We start from the raw sequence: 24,833 nt of genomic DNA, 5'->3' as shown, positions 1-24,833 counted from the left end.
CAATAAACACATCATATATATACCCCTTACATTAAAAAAATGTCACATGTATACCCTTATTAATCCCAATTAGTATTTATATGAATTATTTACATAAACACTCCTTAAGGTTTTTGGTACTTTCACAAAACTCCTGAAGTTCCAAAAATTATTTGAACACCTCCTAAAATTTTAAATTTTCATAAAACTCATTTTTATTTATTTTTAGTTCAAATATTGATGATTTTATATATAAAAAATTTGTACAAATGACAAAGTTAACTTCTGATATTATATTACACATATATTCATTAAGGTTAAAATTTTCATTTGCTTAATTTTTTATTATATAAAATTATTAATTTTTGGAACCTAAAAGATTTTATGAAAATACTTAAAATATCATGAAATGTTAATGTAAAATAAATAACTCTATTTGTACTAATTTTCCAAATAAATAAAATAAAATAAAAAACGGGAGGTTTAGTGTTAGGGCTTAAATTTTGATGCGTAGATCCTAAACCCCTTTTTCCTTTTCTTTTCTTTTCTTGGAAAAATAGAGCCAAACTAAAACCTCAAGCACAACAGCACACCTTCTTCCTCCTCGCTGCTTCTCTTCGTCACGGTCTCTCTCGCAGCGAAGCCTGTCTTCCCCCCACTAACAGTCCAGGCCACAGCCGCTCTCCCTCTCTTTCTCAGGTCTCTCTCATCTTCCTTTTCCTCTGCTGATTTATTCTCTCTCTCTCTCTCTCTCACATCAAGCTCTATGTTTTGTTGATGTTTTCCCCCACAAAGATTGGGCAAAAGGCATGTGCTTGCTGAGCTCCTTTGAGCTGTCTGTATGGTAAAGTGGGAATTTAGGGCTACCCAAATGAGCATTTCAATCCCTGATTTAGTTGCTCCGTTTTTTTTTTTTTTTTTGTTTATCAATTTTGGATACTATTATGTCTCTTTAAATTTGTATTTTTGTCAAAAAAATTATAACAAAAATAATTATCTGGGAATTCTGAAGGTTTTGTTTGATTTATGGAACCGTAATTTATTCATCTAGTTACCAGTTATGTTTCTATGGCAAGGAATTCTTGAAAGAGCCCACATCCATGAGTTTGTGTTCATATTTTTCTTTTCTTGAAAGGCTTCTGATTAATATTTTTACCGACTGCATAGAAAAGTGAAGCTTCAAAGGCATGGAGGACGCTACAATTTCAAACGCAAGCTCTGAAGATAGAGTAAAGGCGTAAGTTAAACTTGTGAAGGTGCAATGATGCTAAATGCTAATTGGATTTGATAGTCAAATTCTGATTTTTACTTCTATTGCTTCTGTTTTTCAGAGAAGCTCCTCAGCTTGCTGCTGTGCTGAAAGAAATGAAGGAAGGATTAGATACAGTGAGGATCAAAGTCCAAGCTTTAACTGCAAAGGTAAATATGTCCCTGTTTCTTTGGTCATTGTAATTTCGCGGTAGCTCCATTTCTTGCGGTGCAGAAATGTTTGCTTTCTAAAAATTTCTGCCACTTGTTAGGTTTTGGGAAAACCATATCTAGATTGGTAGTGCTTTCATTGAGGCTTAAACTTAACGCAAGGGCTGGAAAAAGCATTTCCACTAGAAAGCTTGTTTTTCTTATAAGTTTCTCACTTTTTGCAGAATCAATATTTCCTTAAAACAATTGGAGATTATAGGAATCCCAATGGGCATGTTAGTTTACCAAGCATGCTAAGGCACATGTTTCATTTTTATTTTTCTTCTCCATGTATCAGGTGAAATCAAATAATTATCCAACAGTGGAAGGGATAAGCTATCTTGAAGCCAAGCATTTGCTGCTCTTAAACTATTGCCAGTCACTTGTCTATTACTTGCTTCGCAAGGCTAGAGGGTTCTCAATAAATGGCCATCCCGTTGTTCGGAGCCTTGTGGAGATAAGGTTGTTTCTGGAAAAGGTATGGAGGTCTTGGTATCTGTTTTTCGTTCTCCTGCCATTCTGGTAACCTGTGTAATCAGTCACTAATCAGTTCTCACCCTTTTGGTTGCAAAAGATTCGACCCATTGACAAGAAGCTACAATACCAAATCGAGAAGCTCACCAAGGTTACTGCAAGCACAACTGAGAACGTACAGCCAGCTGAAAAGGAATCACAAGCGGGTGTGCCTCAGCAAACAGACAATTTGTTGAAATATCGCCCGAACCCTGACATGCTTGTTAGCAAAGCAGATGTGACTTCTAAGGTGAAATGCACATCAGTACAGTATTTGAATTCCTCTTTTCCCACCTACTGGACCATTTAAAAGGTTTTTTCTTCTCTTTATGTATTGTAGGATGGTAATGATGTGTATCGACCTCCCAAATTTGCCCCCACTTCAATGGAGGAAGAAAAGTTGTCAAAGCAGGACAAAAATGCATTGAGAAAGGAAAAGAATACTCTACGACAAGCTAGGCAGAGTGCTTTTGTTAGGGAACTGGTGGATGATTTGGAGGGGAGGCCTGAAGAGGTTTGTTGTGGACTGTTTTTGTGGGGTTACAAGGCATGAATGCTGGATTTGGATTTTCTCATAATTGCTTACTATTATGTCAAATTACAGATTGTAGAAAGTGTTGGAGCTGAAAGTTTAGAACTAGCCAGATACAGGGCAAAGATGGAGGACCGTGCACTGCAAGAAGAGGAGCTTTTTATGCGTGCTCCTATTACAAAGAAGGAGAAACAGAGGGAGAAACACTTAAAGAAGTCAAGAAATGGGTATGCACACTTTAAAATTAATTTATGGTATTATTCTCAATTATGTCAAATTTATTTGGGTAGAATTTGTTGTTGGCTGACTGTTCTGAACTTGTATATATCAGGTTGCTTGGTTTGACGGACAATTTCTATGATGAAATCAAAACTTTACCTTTGGAAGATGAAAATGATGGGCAGATTCCAAGCTTCAGTAGTGCTAGGGGTGGAATGGGGGGAAGAAGACATAAGAAGCGCAAGGTATATCATGTTGGTCTCAGAATAAAGATCAAATTTAATTAATGAAATATATATTCTCCTCTTTTGCTCTGAACCAACTCCATCCACGAAGTTCTGTTTCACTTGAACTTTAATCTTGCGTGATTGTTAGGGATTTGTACTCATGATGTCTGTCCGTGATAACTTTCTTATATATCCATTATGTGGTTGGTTGTACTAAATATATGATTTCGAAGTTTAGTTAATTAAAAGCCTCTTGAAAATGAGAAAGCAGGTCCTGTTCTCATGGGCATGCATGTGTTTTTGTACACAAATCATTTATGGAGGCTCCCTTATTTGTCTTTATATGAAAAACTTTAGCTAATATATATGCTTCGTGCTTGAATCATGAGATCAGCCTCTAGATAATCTGGAAAAGGATTGTTATGGCATCTAATGAAGACTCTGTTGATGAATGATTGCACCATGCTTATTAGAGTATTGGCTGCGGGCTATAACTTGCCATGATTATGCACTTTTTTCCCCATCCCAACTTATCTAGGAATGCCTGCATTTGTTTTTCTCCATTATATATGCTGCTAGATAAACTGTCTGATCTTTTTTTCTTCCGTACTTGTGTTTATTTTCCTATGGTTTTTATCGGGCTTTTTTTCTTCTTCTATATATATTAATATTATGCAAAGGTTTATTGCCCTAGTATTTGCTTATAGTGAAGGCATTGACAATTCTGGCCCATTGTGCAGATGAGGCGTTGAAGGATAAGCCAGCCTCACAACTCCAACGATTTCCTTGCTGATCTAAATTCCTATTGCTATAGTCGCATGAAATGGCTTCCTTCGAATCTGAAGTGTTTTTGTCCTTCTTTTGAGCGGCAGTTTCTGGGCTGATTAGAGGAGGGGGGGAGTGAACAAGTAGGGGGGAAATTTTGTTATTTGGACCGACCAGAATTATTTGTTTTAATGGGTATTTTTTTTCTTCTAGATATGTATGTTTCTGCATTTGCAGAAATCTGAATGAGATTAATGGGTTTACATACGTATACACGATGTGCTATAACCTAACCCTAAAATCAAAGGACTCCTAATAGTGATTTACTTATCTTGCGTCAAACAATTACCAGTTTATAAAGTACCATTCAAATCCCATAATTGGTGGATTAGGGGTCAATCCAAGCTTAATCTGAGAAGTAAGTTTGACCTGACTTTGAGCTTGCATTCCAGTTCAACTTTACTGTGCCAGGGGAATCGGGGTTGGAAGATTGCTCTGGCATCCCTTGAAGTTGGCTTTGCTTGGTTGAAAACACAGCCGTAGCGTCAGTTTTAGAGTCAATTCTATCTTCTGAAACCAACGCCATTGATAATAAGCTTCTTACTATTTGATGAGGTTAAAATCCGAGTAATCCAAGTTTAACTGCATTTCAATTTTTTAAGTTCCGGTTAAAGTTTTTTCTTTTTTGTTTGAATTGATAGAATTGAATTTAAACAGTCAAGGTCGGAAAAAATGAGTTGTGTTCCAGTTCTTAAAGAGACTATAAGAATATAACATCTATAAAAGTGTAGTATGTAATGTCAACTAATTTCGGAGCCATCCTTGGCAAGCTGAGGCATGCTGTATAGAATAAGACCCAACAAAAGAACCGCGCTACCAAAGAGGAAAAAGGGGCTCAAAGTTGCACCCGCTTCCAGATATGGCAATGGAAGGGAAAGAATATAAATCGATATCGGCACTGCAGGATAAACGAAAACTTATATTAGCAAAAGTTTATTCAAAAGCACAGATTTGATGCAATGCTTGTATATGTCCACAACTACAACAAACACAAGTGCTTATGTGAATATCTAGTAAGTCTCCTATGTTTAAAGTATTCCAATCCAAAAGCCAAAAACTGTCCAGTTGATAATTGGATTTGAGGGATCCCTCAATAAAAGGGAACTATATATACACACACGTGGTAAACTTCAACAAACCTCATGTCCAACCCTTTTTTTGGGTGGTTATCCACGTGGACAAGTACCCTTCATCGGGTAATTGATGGTTCTTATGTGTAGTCCCTATTAGAGTTGGTGACTGACATGTAGTCATAATAATATGATCTTGAAATATCCAACCCATAAGCATTAACTGTCAGGTAGAAAGGTCTACTAAGTATATGTAGACTACATGGCAACAATACTAAGTACTTAGCATAACCACTATGGGACCAGTGCTCAAAGGTATGTATACAAGCGAGAAAGAGAATAACCTGACAACATCACAATGAGAGAAGCAACAACCGCAGAGGAAATCTTTACTACACTCAGCAATGATATGTTGAAAAACAGATTGGTACCTATGTAAAGCAACGGAAGCAATGGAGCCCCATTACAACCTGAAACAAGTGACAAATGCATGTGTAAGAACTTGGAACTCAAAAAACCTCAAGAAGCTATTAATCTTGACGAGAACCATCACTTTGAACAACTGAAATTGAACTACATTACGGAAACCAAAAATTTATTTTCATCATGCCAGATTATAAATGAGCTTTTTGTCTCTTCAATGCATAAAATTAGTAGGATTTCCCATCATTAATTCCTAAACATCATGAAACCGTGTAGGTAAATTTTATCATCAACACCGAACGTTCACTTTCACATGTTCTCATAAATTTATGATATACACTGTTCAGATGTAACTTGGTGTCATATCAGCTTTTAGCATTCTTGTGATGTTACTATAAGCTTTGCATATCAAACCAACAAGTTTGATTACTCTTACTATTCGATATTTCCTGCTCGCAATACAATAATAGTTTTTCATTGCATTGAATCATTTAAAAGGAAGAAAGATAAGAGAACTCCATATGCTTAATATAACACTAGATGGAAAGAAATTAAATAGAAATTGATGGTAGACAGATTGTTGAAAATGACAAAATGCTTAAAATGTGTATCAAACATTAATATCAATGTTTTCAGATTGTGAACAATTATTAAGCTTACTTATGGGCTGGAGAGTAGATAATTAAACCAATCATCATTGACCATGTTAATCAGTGTGTAGACAATGACAACATGTATGTCACACCAAACTCCCAAATCCAGTTAATTTACAAAACTAAAGAAGAAAAAAAAACTGATATGACAGCTTGCCTGATGTGTCAGCTCCAATATTCAGAAAGCAACCAGCACCATCTTTAAGATATGAAGGAAGTTGTGCAAATGGTATGCCTCTCAGGTTTGACAAGAATGGTAGAAAGAGAAGTATAAAAAGAGCCTACAAGTCAAAGGAAATAAAGAATAATAATTTTAGCAAAACCAGTGTCTTTTTTCAATTATATCCAACTTAATATGTACAAGACATTTCAGTTAACCCGATTAACCTGACTTTGGGAGTGGACACGTATGCTACCGGTCAGCCTCCATACATTTGAGTGAGCATAAATAATTTAAGGGAAAAAGAATCCCCTATCAATGGTCATTTTCTAATTAAAGAGACCCTCAACACACCTATCAATCTAAATAAGATAATGCCAAAAATCTTTGTAGTTCTGGTAGGGTCTCCTTTATAACCAATTAGGCCACCTACTGAGGTGCATCAAGATATTACAAACAAGAAAACAATATATCATAAACTATCTTAACAGAGATCAACACAGTAATCACCTGAAATCCAGATCCAAAAGAATTGACAACAAATATGTCAAGTGATTTTTCCTGCAATTGAAAAGGTTTATGGATTGAGAAAGTATGCAGCATTAGCTTGTCAACCAGAGAACAAATTTGAGAACAATTTGGAAGGCCAGCTAATTACTTAAAAGAAAAAGATATTGCCATACCTTAAGGCGGCCCGCAGCATCAACGAAGACGAACTCCTGTTCGAAGACAACACCAAGATTGATTATTTTGGTTATAAAGGGCACCACTGAACTTATAACAAATGTTCATTGTTTAACCTTGATTATAGATGCACCAGCTTGAAAAGCACTTGAAGCAATCATTAGTGCTGGCCACATAGACTCAACTCCAGATAGCATCTGACCCGAATCAGACCCACTGCAATTACATAATACACATATGACTATCAATAGCTTACGTCATTGCATATATCATTGAAAACTCCATGAGTACAAGGTACTCAACACACTAATAAGGAAGAATAGAACAACAAGAAAACCCTGATAACAGAGAATCATTAGACTAAAGGAGGGTCATGATATTCATGCACCGGTAGAACTATTTCAGTTCAAATTCTGAAAACCTTTCATTTATGATCAAAATCTACCTCCACGGGAAGACGGGATACTTGTAGCTATTCTAACATACAATGATACAGAAGCTTGTTAGAATGTCAGGAATTGTGGTAAAGATGAAAGAATGCCCAAAATAAAAATGGTGGTAGATCTAAACAAACTCTCCAGGAAATTGTAGAATAGGCATGCCTATTAGAAGTAAAATCTGCAGGCAGACTTTCAAAATGGATGCTAATCTAATCATCAGCAGATAAAACATAAGTTAATTGTCTTCTTTTTTTAAACAAAACATTCAGGCATTTTATTTCCAAAATTGCATTTGGCACTGGGACAAAAAATACAGAACGGATGTCAAACTGTTCAAACATCTTACAAGACCTCTTTCTTCGAAATTCTTCTTTTCAAGTGTATAAATGTAATTAGTATATCATGGTTAACCACATTCAATTTTTCTGATGTTTGCTTTGATATCAGCTGGCACCAGATGCATAAGCATGCAGATCATTTATCGTTTGCAGGTATTGCATAAATTTAAAGTAAACCATATCCAAGTGACTGCTAGTATTGACCTTCAAAGATCTGTGTCACTAATCCTTCCACTTAATTGACAGAGGAACCAGATAATATTACATTTAGCGAAATAGAGTAGCAGCTCTTAATCCGTCGAAGAATGGATCAAGGTACCTTGTAACAGCCGCTGCTACACCTATAGCTACGAGTATGCAGCCGGAGATCTGATTGAATGTGTATGTTCTCCCCAAAAGAAGGACAGAAAAACTCAGCTGCCACACCAAAAACGTCTGCACAATATGGAGACATAAAAGTAAAAGTAAAACTGAGGAGAGGGATTTTGCAAAAATAATGGTAAAAAAAATATTCAAAGTAATAAGCACATTATTCTTTTGGATCTAGACTAAGGTAAATGTTTCATTATATACTCTTTGAATTTCATTTTTCTCTTCATACTTCTATTACACTAGATTATAAGCAGGGAAACCCGTTGTCCAACTATTCAGGGCTGGGGGGCAATATTCTGCAGCCCTGCTAAGTTCTAATTATTCTATTTAAAGGAAAAGGAAACAGAATTTCTTTCCCCAAAATATTTAGTTCATTAATTGTTCACATAAGAAATTAGTTCAGTCCAAACTGGAATAGGATCTAGGATCCTTGACCAACCTCAACCTGGCTTGAGCTAAAAAATAAAAATCAGCTGCTAGATGAATCCAATTGGCAGTCTCACATCTAACATGATTTTACACTGCAAGAAAGTTTAGACTTATTCTCCTCTTTCCATAAACATTTCTGGAAACTGAATGGTTAAGGTAGCTTTCCTTTCTCTTCAACTTTTTTCAGCAATATTTTACTACAAAATTATCTTGACCTCAAATGCTGCAAGGATAACCCCAATAAACCCTTGGCCATAGTGCACATCTGGTATCTTTTCACAAAGTTTCTGTCCTTCAAGCACCTTCGTCATAAACACTGCTCTCATTGATTATACATTATATTTTCTCACGAAATAGATTATCCTTCTAATGACATATGGCATGCCTCCATCCTGCTGATGGTGATGGGGAAGCCCTCCATTCCTGAACTCCAATATAGCACATGGGGCATAACCTATATATGTTCTTTTCTTTCTTGTTCTTTACTTTTTTGCTGGAATAACGGAAAATACCTGACTCAATATGGGTATGGCCGGTCCGGGAAGCATGGCTGTCGAGGATAAATACAATTCAGAAAAATAAAACACCAAAATCATCACTACTAAAACACATTTGCTGCTTTGATTTCTCATCACAACCAATTCAAACTTGGTATTGCTTTATCTCAATCAAAAACCAAGAAAATCTAGCTTAAATTCTGAAACACCATTCAATCAAATTGCATAGGCTAACAACTCATAATAATGTACCCAAAAAAAATACTCCAAACGTTAATATTAATAAATAAGAAAATGGTGAGGTACCTGCAGCAGCCATCCCAGAAGCAACTCCAAGGGCTTCCAAGGCACCAATGGCCACAAACCGTGATTTGGGAAGGCCTATCATTTCATCAGTCACAATCCCAGAACGGTATCGTGCGAACAATATCGAAAAATATATAATCACGTAGCTGCGCACAAAACAAACCCACTTTCCCGATCACATTACAAATCCAATAATTCCAAACAAAACAAAAATAAAATAAAATCAACCAGAAAATAAATAAATAATTAATGTGTGGTTCTTTTTCATACCCGAAGGTTGTGAATTGGGCCAAGAAGAAAGGGTGGTTTTTCATGGGGACAAGGGCGAGCTTGTAGAGCACGCGGTTGGCGACGGCCAGAGCAATCGTCAACGCGGAGATAAAAACGACGCGTTTTGTATTGGAGGAAGAGGAGGGCGGGTCTGGGAGTGAAGCTTGGGCTTTGACATTGCGAGTTGTTGATGAAGCTCTGCGGGTGGTTTCGGAAGCGAGGTGAAACGGTGCGTCTTGGGGGACGCGGCGGCGGAGAGAGAGTCGAGGGAGTGGCATTGAGGAGAGAGAAAGGAAGGGGATCGTCGCGCCATTTTTGATGGTGTAGGTGTGAGGAGGAGGCGGGACGGAGAAGAAGTGGGAAAACGACGACGTAGTGGATACTGAATATCCCATCAGAGATTTTGTTGGACTTGTGGGTTGTGACGTGGTGTTTTATTCTGGAACAAGGAGACAAAAACATTTCAAAAATAAAGATATAAAGAACGAAGAAGACCCCGCTAAATTTAATTTATGCAAAAATAAAAGATGGCGTCTTGGGCCTTTGGTTTTCTTCTCTCTCTGTCTTTTGGGTGTTCCTCATCTTCTTCATTTCAAATTGGCTTCAGCTGGGACTGTTCAGGTCATAATTAATCATTTATGGTTTCATGCCAGGAATTGATGTTAGAGCCTCTTGCAAAATATAAAAATGAAGGGAATGAGAGTATAAACACTGCAAAATTCTCGTAGAGCTTCTTGCGCATTATTTTTTCTGAACCAATATCCCCTAAAGTAAAAGTCAAGATTTTACACATCAAAGTTCTGATTGTTGTATATATATTTTTAATATTCAATTCAATTCATAAATAAAATATTAAATTATTTACACCGAGAGAGAAAAAGAAAAGAAAAAGAAAAGAAAAAGAAAAGGGAAGAAAAAAGGAAAGAGGAGTTGAGAAGGCGGGTCCCTACAGAGCCACTGTATGGTTCTAATGCAAATCTTGCATGGATCTGGATCCGCGATGATATTTCTCCTAGGGAGGTGGAAACCATATACCCTATCATTTCCTTTTTATTATTTTGTACCTAGGTAGTAATCCACCGTTGAATTGGTTTTGAAAGCGTGTAACGGTTGTTAGGTGATGACCGGTTAACTGGATAAGCAATAGATTTATTTACATTAACATCTCTTGAAGTTTTGAATTGTTTTCACAAAGTTTCTTTTTATTGATTTTTCATCCAAAGATTGATTCTTTTACTTAACTTGGTCATTTTCGTAAACTTTTTTTTTATATGAAATCATCACTTTTTGGACAAACAACCAACGAAAACGAATTTTGTGAAAACAATTTGAAATCTAAAGGGTTGTCACACCCCAATCAAGGGTCGTACTTTGTGAAACCCCATATTTTTAAATATGTATATTAATATTTCATGAAATTTAAACATTAGTTTTCAATACTATATAATTGATCATATATATATATTAGTTGTATGGCAAGCCACATGAATCTAGCTATAGCCTATCAAATCTTATTGTATGGCTTTAACTATATCAATTCATTTCAACCTTATTTAATATTTATTATATACACACACTTTACAAAAGCATTTAGAAATGTTTGTTTTTTTGTTGCTTACTAAGCTTTCTCTTATAGATTGACGTGTTGCATTTTGGAGTCCTCAAAAACCAATTAAAGCATGAGGTGGTGTATAATTGCACGAGGTGTAACAGTGTAAGAAAAATAGGTATTCATATATATATATATATAAACTTAATTGGAGAATGCTCACTAAGCACTCTACAAAAGCCTACACATAAGGCTATTTGGGGTGGCAATTTACCTTCAAGCCACCCAAGTAGTCTAGCAACCTATAGGCTAGTTATGTGGCACAATATTAAGCTTCATCTATATATCTTTGCCGACTCTAGCTTACTATAAATAGCCCCACCTAATAGTTCTTGGATCATAGGTTCTTCAAGTTGTGTTAGTTTCCTAAACATTGTATACAAAAGGAAAAAAGAGAGTGAGAACTAAGTGTGGTGAGATTTTGGAGAAAATCAAAGTGTTTGGACTTACAACTGGGAGTTATACAATAGCTTTGGATTTGAGGTAGGGGTTTTTCTTGGGGAGGCTTTACATAAATTGATTTAATTAAATATTGTGAACACTATATTATGCTTGGTAATATTGTTTGATTATTATCCATGATATTGGGTGTTTACATGTTGTCAATTATCATTATAATTTGATTAATATTGACATGTTCATATGTTGTCGGTGGTGGTTGGAATTCTTGGATTGATAAATAAATTATGGAAAAGAGGGTAATGGGAAGAATCTTTTGTGTAGTTGAGTCTGACCATTGTGGGGACCAAGTTCAAGCGAGCCCGTGTGCACAGTAGACTAGGAAATCGACAGTATAATTGTTGATTGGGTGATTTGGGCTTGGAGATCAATGGTGTGGATAAGATGACTAGCAAAAGGGGAATTATGGGATAATTGAGACATGTGTTAGTTTATATAATGGGGCATTCAAAATCACAGTGGTAAAATGCATGGTATGGGACATGCAAATTTGCTTGCCCTATTATATAGATTAACAGGTTGGGTAAGAATTGAAGTTCATTCATGCATTGCATAAATTGTACATTATAAATCTCACTAATCACATAAGACATTGGACACCTACTGAGCATGTAGTGCTCACTCCTTATTGAATCTATTGCAGGTTTTGAATCTGAAGTTTAGTTTGTGACGAGAAAACAAGAAGAATGAGTTGTGGATAGTTTTGAATGTTTTGTTAAAAGTTTGTTACTTTCTTGTTATTTTGCTTGTAAAATTACAATGTAAATTACTTTAGTTTAAATAGAAGTTTATGTTCAGTTCTCATGTTTCTTGCTATTTAAATTCTTAGTTTTAGTTTTTCTTTTACCTCACACTCCCAATAAAAATAAAAATATATATTTAAAAAACAAATTGGGGTGTGACATACTTCCTAAGCGTTGTGAGCAGAATATATAATTTGAAAGGCAAGTGTCGATTAGATGAGCTGGAGAGTATTGGAAACAAAAGGAATTATTCTTGAAGGATTCAAGAGCAAGAGAGAATCGAGATGCATTCATCCCCACCGTGCTTCTCTTTTGAGAATATAGTTCTCTATTTACAAGATCCCTTCTTACCTTAATGACAAAGAAAGAAATGCATGCAAACACATCAAATATATTCTACGAGTTCCATAAAGTAAAGATACAAACCAATTGAAAGGAAAGTGGATGGAGACTAAACCACACTTGGAAGCTGGAAAATGCTGGGATGATGAAATGAATATAAAGATGAGTTAGGGTTGTAACCGAGATAGGAGCTCTTTTCTATTGAGAGAGATGATGATTTACTAAACTCACACACACAACACGAATGCTAGGATATGAACCCATAACCTTGCCGTAATTACTCCAAACCACTATACTAGTGAGTCATTTATTGAGATATGAGATCTTAAATACATTGAACCTAGAATTTTAGTAATGTTTTTAATTCGTCATAACCTAAAAGATTTAAGGCGAAAAGTCATTTTAAATTGACAAAAAATTGGGAATTGTCATTAAATTGCTTGGAATTGAAACTACAGATGCAAAATTGATCAAATTGAAACTACAAGGACTTTAGTTGTAAAATTAATAAACTACATGGACCAAAAATGATTTTTTGCCAAGATTTAATTTAAGAAATCCAAGGGTTTTCTTCTCAAAAAAGAAGAGAAAAAAAGAAGAAAAGAAATCCAAGGGTCTTCTGTCTTAACCCGGAGGTCTTCACCGTAATTGGCTTTTTGCATATCTGTTTTTTGGTTTTTTGACTTTTTAAGTCTTCACCTCCGCAGTTGCCTTTTTGGTTTTCCAAAACTACTCTCTCTGCTCTGCTTTTTTTGTTTTTGTTTGTTCAAATCTCTGCTTTGCTTAGTGAAAGAGGAAAAAAAAAAAATCTTGGCTAATGTAAAATCTGTGTCTGTGCTAAGACACAAAGGCTGAAAACGAAAGAGATCAGACACTGTAGTGATGGGTTGGGAAGCTTTTCTTCGGGTATTAGCAGAACTCTTCTTGGGTGTTCTTTCCTGGTATGTTCAAATGTCTTTTCTTCTTCTTCTTTTTTTGGGGCATATTCTAATGGTTCAATCTGTATTCTTTTATTTAGAAACTTTCAAGGACAATTGCATTCTGTACATTTGTTAACTTTTTTATTTTGTTATTTCAGTTTTGCATGCACATAGTGGTAGATGGAAAAGTTTGACTATCTTTACTTGTATGTATAATCAACTTGTTTTGATGTACAGGCCTTCATTTAATTTGGTTTATACCCTGTAAGTAACTTTTTTCCCTTTTTTTTTTCAATTCTTAAATGCTGAATCTTTTTTTGTGTACTTTCTTGTTTTTTTAATGTCAATTTCTGAATACCATGGAGCTGAGAAAGAGGATTCTATTTCTGGTTTCAAATTTTGGTTCAGGTATGCTTCCATTCAGGCTATAGAGAGTGACTCTCACTCCAGAAATCAGCAATGTCTTTCTTACTGGGTTATGTTTGCTTTGTACAAAATCTCAGAGGAAGCGCTTGGAAAACTTTTTTACTGGTAATTTTGGGTCTTTAGAATAAAGAGTTCATCTTATTTCATTTCACATGCACGCTTCTTTTGTTCTTTAGGAGCTTGTTCTAATTTGGATAATGCACAGGGGTACTCATTTTTGTGTTAATTTTCTTATGGTACATATTTGGGGTTTTTGAATGTTTTCATCACGGAGTTTGGGTATTATGGACTATGCATGGTATATTTGATTCCAAAACTAGACATTCTAATTTCATGGATGCGATTCCAAGGTAATTCTGTGTAAAATTGGTGATGCTTAGTGATTTTCAAGTTTGATCCTCCTTCCTGTGGTGATCTGGGGTTTCAAGTTCTGCTTTCTGTGTTGGTCCATAAAGATTTTACTTTGGAGTGGGAGCTCAGTTGTGTTATCATGATTTTGTTAAAAATGAGGAAATCGTAAAGAGAACCACATTTGGGTTTCTGTTTACACATGGGCTCTACCAAATCCTATGCATGAACTTGATTGATCAATTGTCTATGTATGCATGCTCATATGTGGTAATATGCTGACTCATTCCCATTCATGCTTATGCCATGTACACTTTTGCTGATTTTTTTTCAATGACAGGCTTCCGTTGTGGCCCTACACAAAGGGTGCCATTACCGTCTTGCTGGTGTTACCTTACTTTGGTGGTGCTTCTTATCTGTACAAGCATTTTATTAGGCCCTATATTTCTGACAATTCAGTTATATGGAAATGGAACATCTTTTCCATACAAAGGATAAATGGTTTCAATTCAGGGGAGGATAACTATCCTGATGTAGTTGATAAAAACGTTATCAGGACTGAACCACAAAAGTCAGAGGGAGCTGTCATATTTAAGGTAAGCTTTCAAACTTATATTTGTGATGATTGTACACTAAAGCTTTTCATGTCACTTGTGCATGTGAGAACTTGATAATACTTGTGTGTCAATGCTTTGAATTCTTCATTTTTCTATTGGCTGCAAGAGATTAATCTGTTGCTTCTATAGTTTACATGTCAACTGCATTGACTTCTCAACTGGCTGCATTTGAACCTTTGTATTCGTTGCTATGATTTACTAGTTGAACAACCTTATTTGTTGTATTGACTTAGGATTATGTACTAATGGAAGATTGAGTAAAGAAAAGCAAATCCAACGTGCTGATGTGTTTGTGATGCCATCATACAAAAAGGGCCTCCCTTATTTTTGCCCATTTGTTCCCAAAAAAAGAAAGAAAAAACATAAACAATACTATCTTACTAATCTTTTATCTTAGGATCAATCATGTCCTATGCCCAGGTAGGCGTTTAATGAGGACTTTAATGCACATTTACCTCAGGGAACACCTGCATCAAGTTCTGAAACAGAAGGAAGGGAGTATACTTCACCTAGTAGTCCAAAGAAAATTCAGAGGGAGTGGACCTGTGCTCTTTGTCTAATTAGCACTACAAGTGGAAAATGTTTAAAGAAACACCTCCGAGGGAAAAAACATGAGACCCAAGTAGAAGCACTAAGAACTTACAAACAAGGCCCCAATAGTGGATACAAATCGTCCCCAAAGCTGAAGAGAACAAATGGAATGATTTTTAATCTAAACCAAATGGCAAGAGCAAATGGAAAGATTTTTAATCTAAACCAAATTGCAAGAGCCAACCTGGAAAAATGGAGCGGCATTCTAAGCCCAGTTGCCAGACCAATTAGAACGTGTATATGGAAAAAGCCGGAGCTCGGATGGACAAAATTAAATACAGATGGATCTGTAGACCGAGAAAATGCTGGTTATGGTGGTCTACTTCGTGATTATAAGGGTGACCCAATATGTGCTTTTGTCTCTAAAGCTCTAGGAGACGACATTTTTTTGGTTGAACTATGGGCTATATGGAGAGGACTTGTTCTTGCCTTGAGTCTTGGGATTAAAGTAATATGGGTCGAGTCTGATTCAGAGAGCGTTGTGCAGACCATTAATAGAGACCGGGCTTACGGTCAAAAGGCTAGTAGCTGTTTGAAGCATATCTGGGAACTTCTAAAGAAATTCGACAAGCACCAGGTATCTCATTCATGGCGTGAAACTAACAGGGCTGCTGATCATCTTTCAAAAATGGTTCTTTTGGGAAGTGATGTTGTTTTCTGGCCAGTTGATTTTCCTGATAGCCTTCGTAACATTATCAAGGAGGATGCCAAAGGCAGGATATATTTTAGATGTTGACTAGGGTTTATGTCCCTTAAAATCATGTTCTGGGAAAACTGAAGTAAATCTAATCTATATATATATGGTAGATGTGGAAGTAGTACAAATTGGACAACCTCAGGCCTGAATTTTTGTGGTAGATGAGGGGTTGCACATCATTTTTCCAATGGAATTTTGTAATTTATAACCCTGCTGATGTGAATAGAAAGCCTTGACATGTTAATGGGAAAAATTTGCTGTCTGTTATGTGTCTTACTCTCTCTTGTACATTTCAAGATGTTTACAGGTATTATGGTTCCTACCTCCAACCTTATATCAGCTTCGCTGTTTTTCTAGATGTCTGGTCCCTGATTTTTTTGAAGTTTACATTTATCACACTGGTTCCTTAAATTCCTAGTCCTCAGAGCATGCTTCACTTGAGACCAATCAGTTTTTGCATTACCTTGTATCAGGTTATTTCTAAAATCTCCAATGTGCACATCGGGTAGTCCTGTGACAGATTAAAATGGTCTTTCATTGAGCGAACTTTTATACAAACACCTTATCATGAGTTGTGCGAAGAGTAATTATTCTCACCGTCACAATTGTGGTATACCGAACTTATTCTCACCTTATCATTGAGCGAGGTTTCTAAGATGGGATTTTAATAGAAGAATGTTAAGCAGATTTAAAAGTTGGACCACTCTTTACATTCACCAAACTTGTTCTCACCGTCACAATTTTTCAGTGTCATGACAATAATTTAGTGAGCAAATTTGATGTGCCTAAATGACAATTCGACATGAGCCTAGACCTTGTTGATACAAAAGCGGCTTGCAAAAGAATGGTACTCAAAATTTAATATTTTCCCAACAGGATACAATACTAGTATCTTTTCTTTGTTTTAGTACAGGTGATATTGTAAACTAGAGTGGGGGAGGGGGTTTCTCACACACACACTATACCGACAATTGTGGTATATTGATATGCGGTATACCGCAATTTGTTGGTCTGTTCACAATTTGTCTTTTTAGCATACTGCAATATGTTGGTCAGTTCACGATTTAATTGAAAAGTTGTGGTAACCGAATCGCAACCACCCCTAAATTAAACCCCGTTGACACTGTACTAGTACTAACATTAATGTAACAGTTTTGTGTGTGAGTTTATTTTTTTTACCTCAACTAGCCCCTTGGCACAAAATTTTTTAAACCTTAACAACCACCACCACCACCATCACCCTACCACCATCTCCGCCCCCACTCCACCACCCTCACCCTACCACTAGCAATCTCACCACAAATATCACATATGATGACACCACAACTACCACAAGATGATAAAGGTTAAATTACATGTTTAAATCTATTAGCTAAACAAGAAATTTTACAAATTATGAAATATTAATTTCCATAATTTTAAATCCCATTATTTATGAATTTTTTAGTATTTTTAAATTTCCTCATTCAAATAAGAAATTACTTTAAACTTTTTTCTTTTAGAATTTAAGAAGTGTTATGAGGATGTCTTCAATTTTAAGGAGGGAGGGAAGCATACTGGAAATAAAAAATAAAAAACGGTCAATTAATTCGAAATTTCAAAATTTGAAGCAATCAAAGGAAGGACACGAAAAGTTACCGCAAAAATCAGAAAGAAAGCTGCTCTGCTCCCTCGCTCGCTCCAAGAATCTCTCGATTCCCTCTCTCATGGAAGAGAAACAGTCCACCAACTCCCACCACGAATTCCCAGAAACCCCAATCTCTTGCAGTGTTCTTGGCCCCGAAAAACACCCCAAGCAGCTCGACTATGGCGATGACAATGACGACGACGAATCGACCATCTCGGCGCTCTGTGTTCCCGGTTCAAGACTGGTCCGGACCGGGTTTGTGCACTCCACATGCTCAGGTTTGTAACAATTGCAGCATTCTCTTTCAGTTTTTGTTTTCTTCTATTGAGTTACAGAAACCAAAAAGTACAAGTAAATCGATCATTTCTTGGAAAGAAATTGAAATTAGACTATGATTCTTGGCGCAATTATCAAACCGCAGTGTCTGTTAGTATGAAAATTCAAGTTTTTAAAATTTTGCATTTCTCCTTTTTTTTCTTTCTATTTTTTGGGTAGAATTTTTAAATGCTTGGCTGGTTATTTTTTCTTGATGTAGAACCTTATGTTCCATCATATTAAGATTGTCAGTTCGCATTGCATATGGTTGCATTCACATTGTGTTTTTTTTTCTCCTCTTTAACCAGATAACCTTGTGTTGTTTGTGAATGCTGGAGGGGAGGCTCTTAACGAAAATAGAAATCTCGGTATTCAAGTTGAGCCTGACAGATTTTTCCAAGGAGGGGATGTTCTAAGAACTGATGAAACCATTGACGGAAGTGATGTACCATCCATTTATCAATCTGCACGTTTTGGAAATTTCTCTTACCGGTTTGAGAACCTATCTCCTGGAGATTATTTTGTAGATCTTCATTTTGCAGAAATTGTATACACAAATGGTCCGAAAGGAATGAGAGTTTTCGATGTCCTCATGCAGGAAGAGAAGGCAAGTAAACCCAATTGAAATTTTTTCTAACATCTTCCTTTGGTACCTCAAATTTGATAAGTTTCTGGCATAATTTCATAAACTACGTTATTTCTGAAAATGGTCTGTTTTAATCTGTATAATAACAGGTTCTATCAGGAATTGATATCTATTCTATTGTTGGAGCTAATAAGGCACTACAGTTGGTAGATGTTAGAGTTTCTGTATGGAAGGATGGGGCAATTTCGATAAGGTTCCTAGGTGTTAATGGAAGTCCAATTGTTGGGGGAATTTGTATAAAGCGGGCTGCTACGTTACCTGGTATCTTTATATTTTTATTTTCAGTCGACTATATGAGATATATCTGAGCATAACTTACTCTTGAGACTCATTCCTTCTATCATATAACTTGAATGAAGCATCAAAGGTGGAACATGGACGTCTTGTAGTATGTAACAACTGTACTGCTGAAATAGAAATTTCATCTGCTCAGGTTAGATATAGTTTCAAATTAATATTGGAACTTTGGAACCTTTGACTTTTTGTTTATATTGCCTTCAATTATTAAAAATTGCAGGAAAAATATATAAGGTTGGAGTATACAGCTAAGTATGAAAAGAAGATAGAGGAGCTGAAGACCCAGTGCCAGCTCAAGACAAATGAATCCCATGAAGCTTGGATGTCACTGACATCTGCAAACAAACAGTTGCAGAACGTAACCATGCAACTCGATAACAAAATGTATGAAAGTCATTGTTTAGGTAAGGCAAGATCCAACTAGAAGTAACGATAATTTCAGTTATGTGGTACGAAACTGAGTGTTGAAAGTGGATGGCTCAAAATACCTTCTCTTTGAGTATCATCAGAGAGGAGTCCCCTTTGGTCTATCTGACCAAATTTCAAAACATTTATTCGTTTGAAGACAGATTATAAACTACTTTTGCAGATCAAGCTAGAGAAGAAACTGCAGCGAAATTGAGAGATATTGCTGGTAAATATTCGCATGATAAGAGGCTGTGGACTGCAGTTGCTGACAATTTAGAAAGAAAAGTTAAGGTAGGTATATTATTTGCATGTATTCTCTGCAGATTCATGTAGTGATATCTTGGGTGGACTGAAAATGAATGATTTCTTGATCCATTTGCAGTCGATCAAGCAAGAGTATTCTCAGCTCTATTCTGAAGTGCATGAATTCACTGATGCAATTCCAGAATTGAACAATATGGTATCTGCAGTTCAAGCAATGGGTAAGTTTGTATCACTGTTGATTTTTTTTTTAAAAAAAATAGATATGAATAGATATATCTAAATAAACCATCCATATTGCAGTTGCACAGACTGATGATCTTAAGCTTAAGTTCAGTGAGGAGCAGGCAAAGAGGAAGATACTTTATAACCAAATTCAGGAGGCAAAAGGCATAATCTTTTCGTTGTTTCTCTTATTCCCATTAAATTTTTGAAAAAAAATATATCATGTTTTCTTTATGTCAATCAATAGCTTGTGATTTGAACTGGCTCATGCTCTTACGTTGAAATGTACATTCCAGGGAACATTAGAGTGTTTTGTCGGTGTCGCCCATTGAGGAAAGAGGAACTATTAGCTGGGCAGGCAACAGTTGTACAATTTGATGCGGCTAAAGATGGAGAGCTTGGGATACTTACAAGCGGCTCCACTAAGAAGATATTCAGATTTGACCAAATTTACACACCAAAGGATGATCAAGGTATGCATACACCACAACGGAAATTTTCTACCTTAAATTTTACTTAACCTGGAATAGTTTTTTTTTATTTTTTAAATTGAATTATTGGGCAGTGGTTGATCAGTGATCTTACACATGATAATTTATTGACATGAAGTTTTGTCTTGATGTTACAGTCGATATATTTGCGGATGCTTCACCAATGATAATCTCAGTGTTAGACGGCTACAATGTTTGTATACTTGCTTATGGGCAAACGGGTACAGGAAAGACTTTCACAATGGAAGGTTCTGATACTAACCGAGGGGTCAATTATAGGACCTTGGAACAGTTGTTTAAAATTGCTGACGAAAGGAAAGAAACTTTCATATACAACATATCTGTTAGTGTTCTTGAAGTCTACAATGAGCAAATCAGGGACTTGCTAGCAACCTCTCCAACATCCAAAAGGTAAATTTTCACTCTATTACAATTTACTATGCAACTCAGAAATCTCACCTGGCTTGCAATAGTTTTGTTGCTGGCCATTAAATATAGCTTAGCTTAGTGTAGATGTGGTTTGGTTTGGTCATATAATATGTAGACTGCCTTGTAGACTAAAACTTTTCTTTGTGTTTTAGGTTGGAGATGAGGCAAGCTTCTGAAAGTGTTCATCACATACCTGGAATTGTTGAAGCCAAAGTTGAGGGCATTAAAGAGGCTTGGAATGTTCTGCAAGCTGGAAGCAGTGCAAGAGCAGTAGGATCAAACAATGTGAATGAACATAGCAGCCGATCTCATTGGTTAGAATTGACCTGAATTTCTATCCACATATATTGATCTGATCTATTTTGATCCTTGCAGACAGAGGGTGTACTTGTGTGGGTCTTTATAATATTACTATCCTTACCATAATGTGATGTTCTTTGTTCCATCTTCTGTCAGCATACTTTGCATCATGGTAAAAGCAAAGAATTTGATCAGTGGTGAATACACCATGAGCAAGCTTTGGCTTGTGGACTTGGCTGGCAGTGAGAGGCTAGCAAAAACTGAAGTTCAAGGGGAACGCCTTAAGGAAGCTCAAAACATCAATAGATCTCTTTCAGCTCTTGGGGATGTTATTTCTGCTTTAGCAACAAAAAGAAGCCACATTCCGTACAGGTTTGTTTTTATTTTTCTTGTATTTAGACCTGTCTATCCCATTCTCATATTCTGATGTCCTTGTTGGTGTTTGTAGGAATTCCAAGCTCACGCATCTACTTCAAGACTCCTTGGGTAAGCAGCAACACAAAAGTGAATGTCGCTTGCAGCTTGAATGAGCTGTTAATATATCAGAAAAAAGGAAGCATTTATACACGGCAAAGTAGAATCCCTTATTTATTTATACTTTAGAACTAGGAAGTGAGAAACAACCATATGTCAGAAATATTAGTTATTTTTTCTCATGTTACGATGAAATTAATTTTTTATGACCTGGTCTTGAATGTGACAACTAGTTTCCTTTCTTTATGTTTTTTTTTTTAATAAATATCTTTTAAGTATGAGAGATCAGCTTGTAATAGCTTTATTTTTAAAAAAATTTTGGCATGTCACAGGGGGTGATGCTAAAACTCTTATGTTTGTCCAAATTAGCCCTTCTGAGCAGGATCTAAGTGAGACTCTAAGTTCTCTAAACTTTGCAACACGGGTTCGAGGGGTGCAGTTGGGTCCTGCAAGGAAGCAAATAGATATGGGTGAGGTTCAAAAGCTAAGACAAATGGTAAGGCCTGGGAAGGCCAAAGATGATGTTTACAAAAATTAAAAGAGACCTTTCAACTGAGGCAGCAGTTGACAGATGGTTGATGTTGCTTATTTTTTTTTGCTTTTTTTGGGTTTTGAAGCTTGACAAGCTAAAGCAAGAGTTGAGATTCAAAGATGATGCTTTACAAAAATTAGAAGAGAACTTTCAAAATCTCGAAGGCAAAGCAAAAGAGGAGTGTCAACTGTCTAGAAGTCAACAAGAAAGGATTAATGAACTTGAAGACCACATTGCAGTGAAGGTAGATCTATGCAGACGACTGGAAAACCAATTGTTGAAACTTTCAGAGGAAGCAAATGGAAAGAGTAAAACCTGCTTGAATCTTCAGAAAAAGGTGGCTTGGAAGATGATTTATGTTAACTTCATGTTCTTGTTATAAACGGTTTAATTATGTTGGCTTAACATCTTGCTTCTAATTTTCCCAAAGGTCAAAGAGCTTGAGGACAAGCTGAATGAACAGGAACATGTAGATTCCATGATTCTTCAAAACAAGGTCTGTAGTGAAATCTACTTAAAACTAGAATTTTTATGGAACCGTTTTCTTTGAAGACCCTTGTCACTTGCACAAATATCATAGAGTCAGACTTCTGTGACTTTCATTCCACTTGCATATTGTGGGAAGGGGTGACTGTCATCATTTCTACCAAGGAAGTGGATAGGCGGATCAATTCCCACCATCACTCGCTGTGGTTCTGTTATTGGGAGTGACATGAGTCACATTACTTAGTCATCTTCACTTATCAGAGGAACTATAGCTCTGTCTTAACTATTGGTTATCATCAACGTAAGAACTAGTTTCCATGTCAGATAAAAGAGCGTAGGCGTTTGAACAGAGAAAATTTGCTGACGGATCTGCGTGAATTAGAAGTTAGGGCCCTTGTTAATAACAGTTGAATATTGACTTCTTGTTCATGCTACACAGGTTAAGGAACTCGAGAACAAGTTAAAAGAAAGAACACAAGAGTATGAGCATCATTCGGCTATAGTTCAGGGGAAGGTAACTGTCGAAAACTTCAAGCTTATTTTCATTTTTTCTCTTTAATATAATATCACAATCCAAATTATCAAAGATACTTCCAGGCCTCTGATTGTTCTTATTTTCAATTTCAAATGGACCTAATAAGTGCAATGAATTTGAAATTTTGTTGAGAAGTTTATTCAGAAAATTATCTTGCTCCCCTAGATTCTTTTTGCAAGTAAATTGATGAGCCCCATGTTTTTATCTTCTGTTCTTAGTAGTGAATTATTTATAATGGGGTACTTAAGCATAATATAGATATTCGCTAGCTGCGTATGCAATGGACACTAGTGGGCTTTGGTAGTTTATGTGTAAATATTAGAAATAGAATAATGTAATTGCCATAGTGTACAGAAGGTATTCTGTTCAGATCTCAGATTCAATGCTATAATTCTAGGATATAATCCATCTGTACACACAAACACAGCAGTCTTCCATGCTACCACATCTGGAAATTGACCACGGTTGTACTTTATTGCTTTCTGTTGCGGCAGGTTCAAGAACTTGAGAAAAAGCTGATAATGGAGGAAAACAACAAAGGAACTCAGTTGCTTCAACAAAAGGTTCTTTCTACAAGTTTCCTTGTGCATGTAAAAATGATTGACAGACAGATATACTAATTAGTAATCCCCTCCCTCCCAAAATGCTGTCAGGTAAAAGAGCTCGAAGAGAAGTTGAGACGGAACGAACAAGGACATGTAATATCAACATTTTCTGCTGAGAAGTCAGGAGCCACCCCCAAGGAAAGAAAAACGTGGTTCAGATGTGACACTATCAGCGACATAGATCCACTGAGGCTAAGGAGCTTGAGCTACAGCAACCAAATGACAAACCAGGAGTCTGTCCTACTCAAGGGAACCGACTCCCTTCGTGCATTAAGGAGAAGAAGGGAGTTGCAAAGCAAAGGGAACGAGAATCTCATGTTTCCAGCTACTTTGGTTGATAGGAAGATGTTGTCAGCTGAATCAAGGACAGAAATGTCTGGTGACCAAAAAGCGTTGGCCAGGATCACAAGAAGCATAAAACCAGCAACTTCTGCTCAGAAAGCAGGCCCTAACAACAAAAACTATAAAGATCAGGTTCCAGCTGTGAAACAGTCGAGGATCTGGTTAAGATAGAGCAAGAGCATCCTCAACATGTTGTTACTAGCACATCAGTTTTCGTCTGTACTTCATCCACTTTTATCATGGAAAAATTATTATATCCTCCAAATGTTTTGGACCTTTTGTATATGTATGAGCAGTAAATATGAGACTAGAGGATGTAAGCCTGAGTGTTATGCATTCAACTATTAAGGGCATGTCTGGGTCATAAAAGCGTTTTATGGTAGCTGCACTTTCAGAAAGACCCTTATTAGAAATGCTTCCTACAAGAGCAGTCCCAACTTTTCAGAAGTAACAATTAGCACATGGAACCTAGCACGGGAGTTTTTGTTTTTATTTTATCTGTTGCTCATAATAATTAAATACGAGTGATTTGGATCATATAAAAAGGGAATATGATTTCCTCAGAAGAGGTAGTATGTAAACAAGCCAAGATAGGGTGAAATATGAAATTGTCTGATGAGTAAATATATAATTACTTAGATTTTGCCAAATTCCTTGGGTTTTAGGTTTTTAAATGACATCAAAATTAGCGACCAAATAAAATAGAGAATATG

At 36.2% G+C, this 24,833-nt stretch overlaps 4 protein-coding genes across 6 annotated transcripts; 3 read left to right on the top strand and 1 right to left on the bottom strand.

The window, feature by feature from the left end:
• Positions 1 to 514: 514 nt before the first annotated feature.
• LOC110772118 (Sas10/Utp3/C1D family) lies at positions 515 to 3,964 on the top strand. The gene is made up of 9 exons (XM_021976521.2): positions 515 to 678; positions 1,147 to 1,216; positions 1,311 to 1,398; positions 1,736 to 1,915; positions 2,012 to 2,200; positions 2,291 to 2,464; positions 2,555 to 2,709; positions 2,814 to 2,946; positions 3,669 to 3,964. Exons 2-9 carry the CDS (start codon positions 1,167 to 1,169, stop codon positions 3,678 to 3,680), a joined length of 981 nt encoding a protein of 326 aa, XP_021832213.2. The 5' UTR covers positions 515 to 678; positions 1,147 to 1,166; the 3' UTR covers positions 3,681 to 3,964.
• Positions 3,965 to 4,340: 376 nt separating this feature from the next.
• CLT2 (CRT (chloroquine-resistance transporter)-like transporter 2) lies at positions 4,341 to 10,129 on the bottom strand. Its single transcript, XM_021976519.2, has 10 exons — positions 9,396 to 10,129; positions 9,126 to 9,271; positions 8,835 to 8,872; positions 7,841 to 7,956; positions 6,860 to 6,959; positions 6,743 to 6,778; positions 6,570 to 6,620; positions 6,057 to 6,180; positions 5,168 to 5,293; positions 4,341 to 4,651 (listed from the first exon to the last, which is right to left on the bottom strand). Exons 1-10 carry the CDS (start codon positions 9,788 to 9,790, stop codon positions 4,494 to 4,496), a joined length of 1,290 nt encoding a protein of 429 aa, XP_021832211.1. The 5' UTR covers positions 9,791 to 10,129; the 3' UTR covers positions 4,341 to 4,493.
• A 3,014-nt stretch (positions 10,130 to 13,143) lies between these two features.
• Positions 13,144 to 16,414, top strand: LOC110772033 (uncharacterized). Of its 3 annotated transcripts, none has more exons than XM_088252675.1 (5): positions 13,144 to 13,489; positions 13,627 to 13,732; positions 13,877 to 13,999; positions 14,583 to 14,838; positions 15,284 to 16,414. In XM_088252675.1, exons 2-5 carry the CDS (start codon positions 13,677 to 13,679, stop codon positions 16,184 to 16,186), a joined length of 1,338 nt encoding a protein of 445 aa, XP_088108801.1. In that variant the 5' UTR covers positions 13,144 to 13,489; positions 13,627 to 13,676; the 3' UTR covers positions 16,187 to 16,414. The 3 variants fall into 3 exon arrangements, with proteins under 3 accessions (XP_088108801.1, XP_088108800.1, XP_021832099.1); XM_088252674.1 differs by having other exon boundaries at positions 13,145 to 13,489; positions 13,706 to 13,732; XM_021976407.2 differs by having other exon boundaries at positions 13,147 to 13,489; positions 13,706 to 13,732; positions 15,320 to 16,414.
• A 1,243-nt stretch (positions 16,415 to 17,657) lies between these two features.
• On the top strand, positions 17,658 to 24,612 carry LOC110772084 (kinesin-like protein KIN-14R). Its single transcript, XM_021976467.2, has 19 exons — positions 17,658 to 18,052; positions 18,398 to 18,696; positions 18,825 to 18,996; positions 19,095 to 19,168; positions 19,253 to 19,436; positions 19,622 to 19,731; positions 19,823 to 19,922; positions 20,005 to 20,091; positions 20,223 to 20,399; positions 20,555 to 20,828; positions 20,999 to 21,160; positions 21,303 to 21,518; positions 21,595 to 21,632; positions 21,953 to 22,116; positions 22,238 to 22,489; positions 22,583 to 22,648; positions 23,078 to 23,152; positions 23,668 to 23,736; positions 23,827 to 24,612. The coding sequence occupies exons 1-19, from the start codon at positions 17,665 to 17,667 to the stop codon at positions 24,289 to 24,291; spliced, it is 3,372 nt and encodes a 1,123-aa protein (XP_021832159.2). The 5' UTR covers positions 17,658 to 17,664; the 3' UTR covers positions 24,292 to 24,612.
• Positions 24,613 to 24,833: the final 221 nt, after the last annotated feature.

This window comes from Prunus avium, chromosome 1 (genome assembly GCF_965620075.1).
Source record: "Prunus avium chromosome 1, drPruAviu1.hap1.1, whole genome shotgun sequence".
Taxonomy (NCBI): Eukaryota; Viridiplantae; Streptophyta; class Magnoliopsida; order Rosales; family Rosaceae; genus Prunus; species Prunus avium.
This window is presented reverse-complemented; position numbering and strand designations above follow the sequence as displayed.

What these genes read in the sequence shown, in the direction of transcription:
- LOC110772118 (XM_021976521.2), top strand. Translation starts at nt 1,167, where the DNA reads ATGGAGGACGCTACAATTTCAAACGCAAGCTCTGAAGATAGAGTAAAG. An exon ending in TCTGAAGATAGAGTAAAGGC is followed by an intron (nt 1,217 to 1,310) that starts GTAAGTTAAACT and finishes TCTGTTTTTCAG; the next exon opens with AGAAGCTCCTCAGCTTGCTG. An exon ending in TGGAGGGGAGGCCTGAAGAG is followed by an intron (nt 2,465 to 2,554) that starts GTTTGTTGTGGA and finishes GTCAAATTACAG; the next exon opens with ATTGTAGAAAGTGTTGGAGC.
- CLT2 (XM_021976519.2), bottom strand. Translation starts at nt 9,790, where the DNA reads ATGGGATATTCAGTATCCACTACGTCGTCGTTTTCCCACTTCTTCTCC. An exon ending in CCATACCCATATTGAGTCAG is followed by an intron (nt 7,957 to 8,834) that starts GTATTTTCCGTT and finishes CATATTGTGCAG; the next exon opens with ACGTTTTTGGTGTGGCAGCT. An exon ending in ATGCTGCGGGCCGCCTTAAG is followed by an intron (nt 6,621 to 6,742) that starts GTATGGCAATAT and finishes TTTCAATTGCAG; the next exon opens with GAAAAATCACTTGACATATT.
- LOC110772033 (XM_088252674.1), top strand. Translation starts at nt 13,431, where the DNA reads ATGGGTTGGGAAGCTTTTCTTCGGGTATTAGCAGAACTCTTCTTGGGT. An exon ending in TTTAATTTGGTTTATACCCT is followed by an intron (nt 13,733 to 13,876) that starts GTAAGTAACTTT and finishes ATTTTGGTTCAG; the next exon opens with GTATGCTTCCATTCAGGCTA. An exon ending in CTTGGAAAACTTTTTTACTG is followed by an intron (nt 14,000 to 14,582) that starts GTAATTTTGGGT and finishes TTTCAATGACAG; the next exon opens with GCTTCCGTTGTGGCCCTACA.
- LOC110772084 (XM_021976467.2), top strand. Translation starts at nt 17,665, where the DNA reads ATGAGGATGTCTTCAATTTTAAGGAGGGAGGGAAGCATACTGGAAATA. An exon ending in ATTTAGAAAGAAAAGTTAAG is followed by an intron (nt 19,732 to 19,822) that starts GTAGGTATATTA and finishes ATCCATTTGCAG; the next exon opens with TCGATCAAGCAAGAGTATTC. An exon ending in CGGCTATAGTTCAGGGGAAG is followed by an intron (nt 23,153 to 23,667) that starts GTAACTGTCGAA and finishes CTGTTGCGGCAG; the next exon opens with GTTCAAGAACTTGAGAAAAA.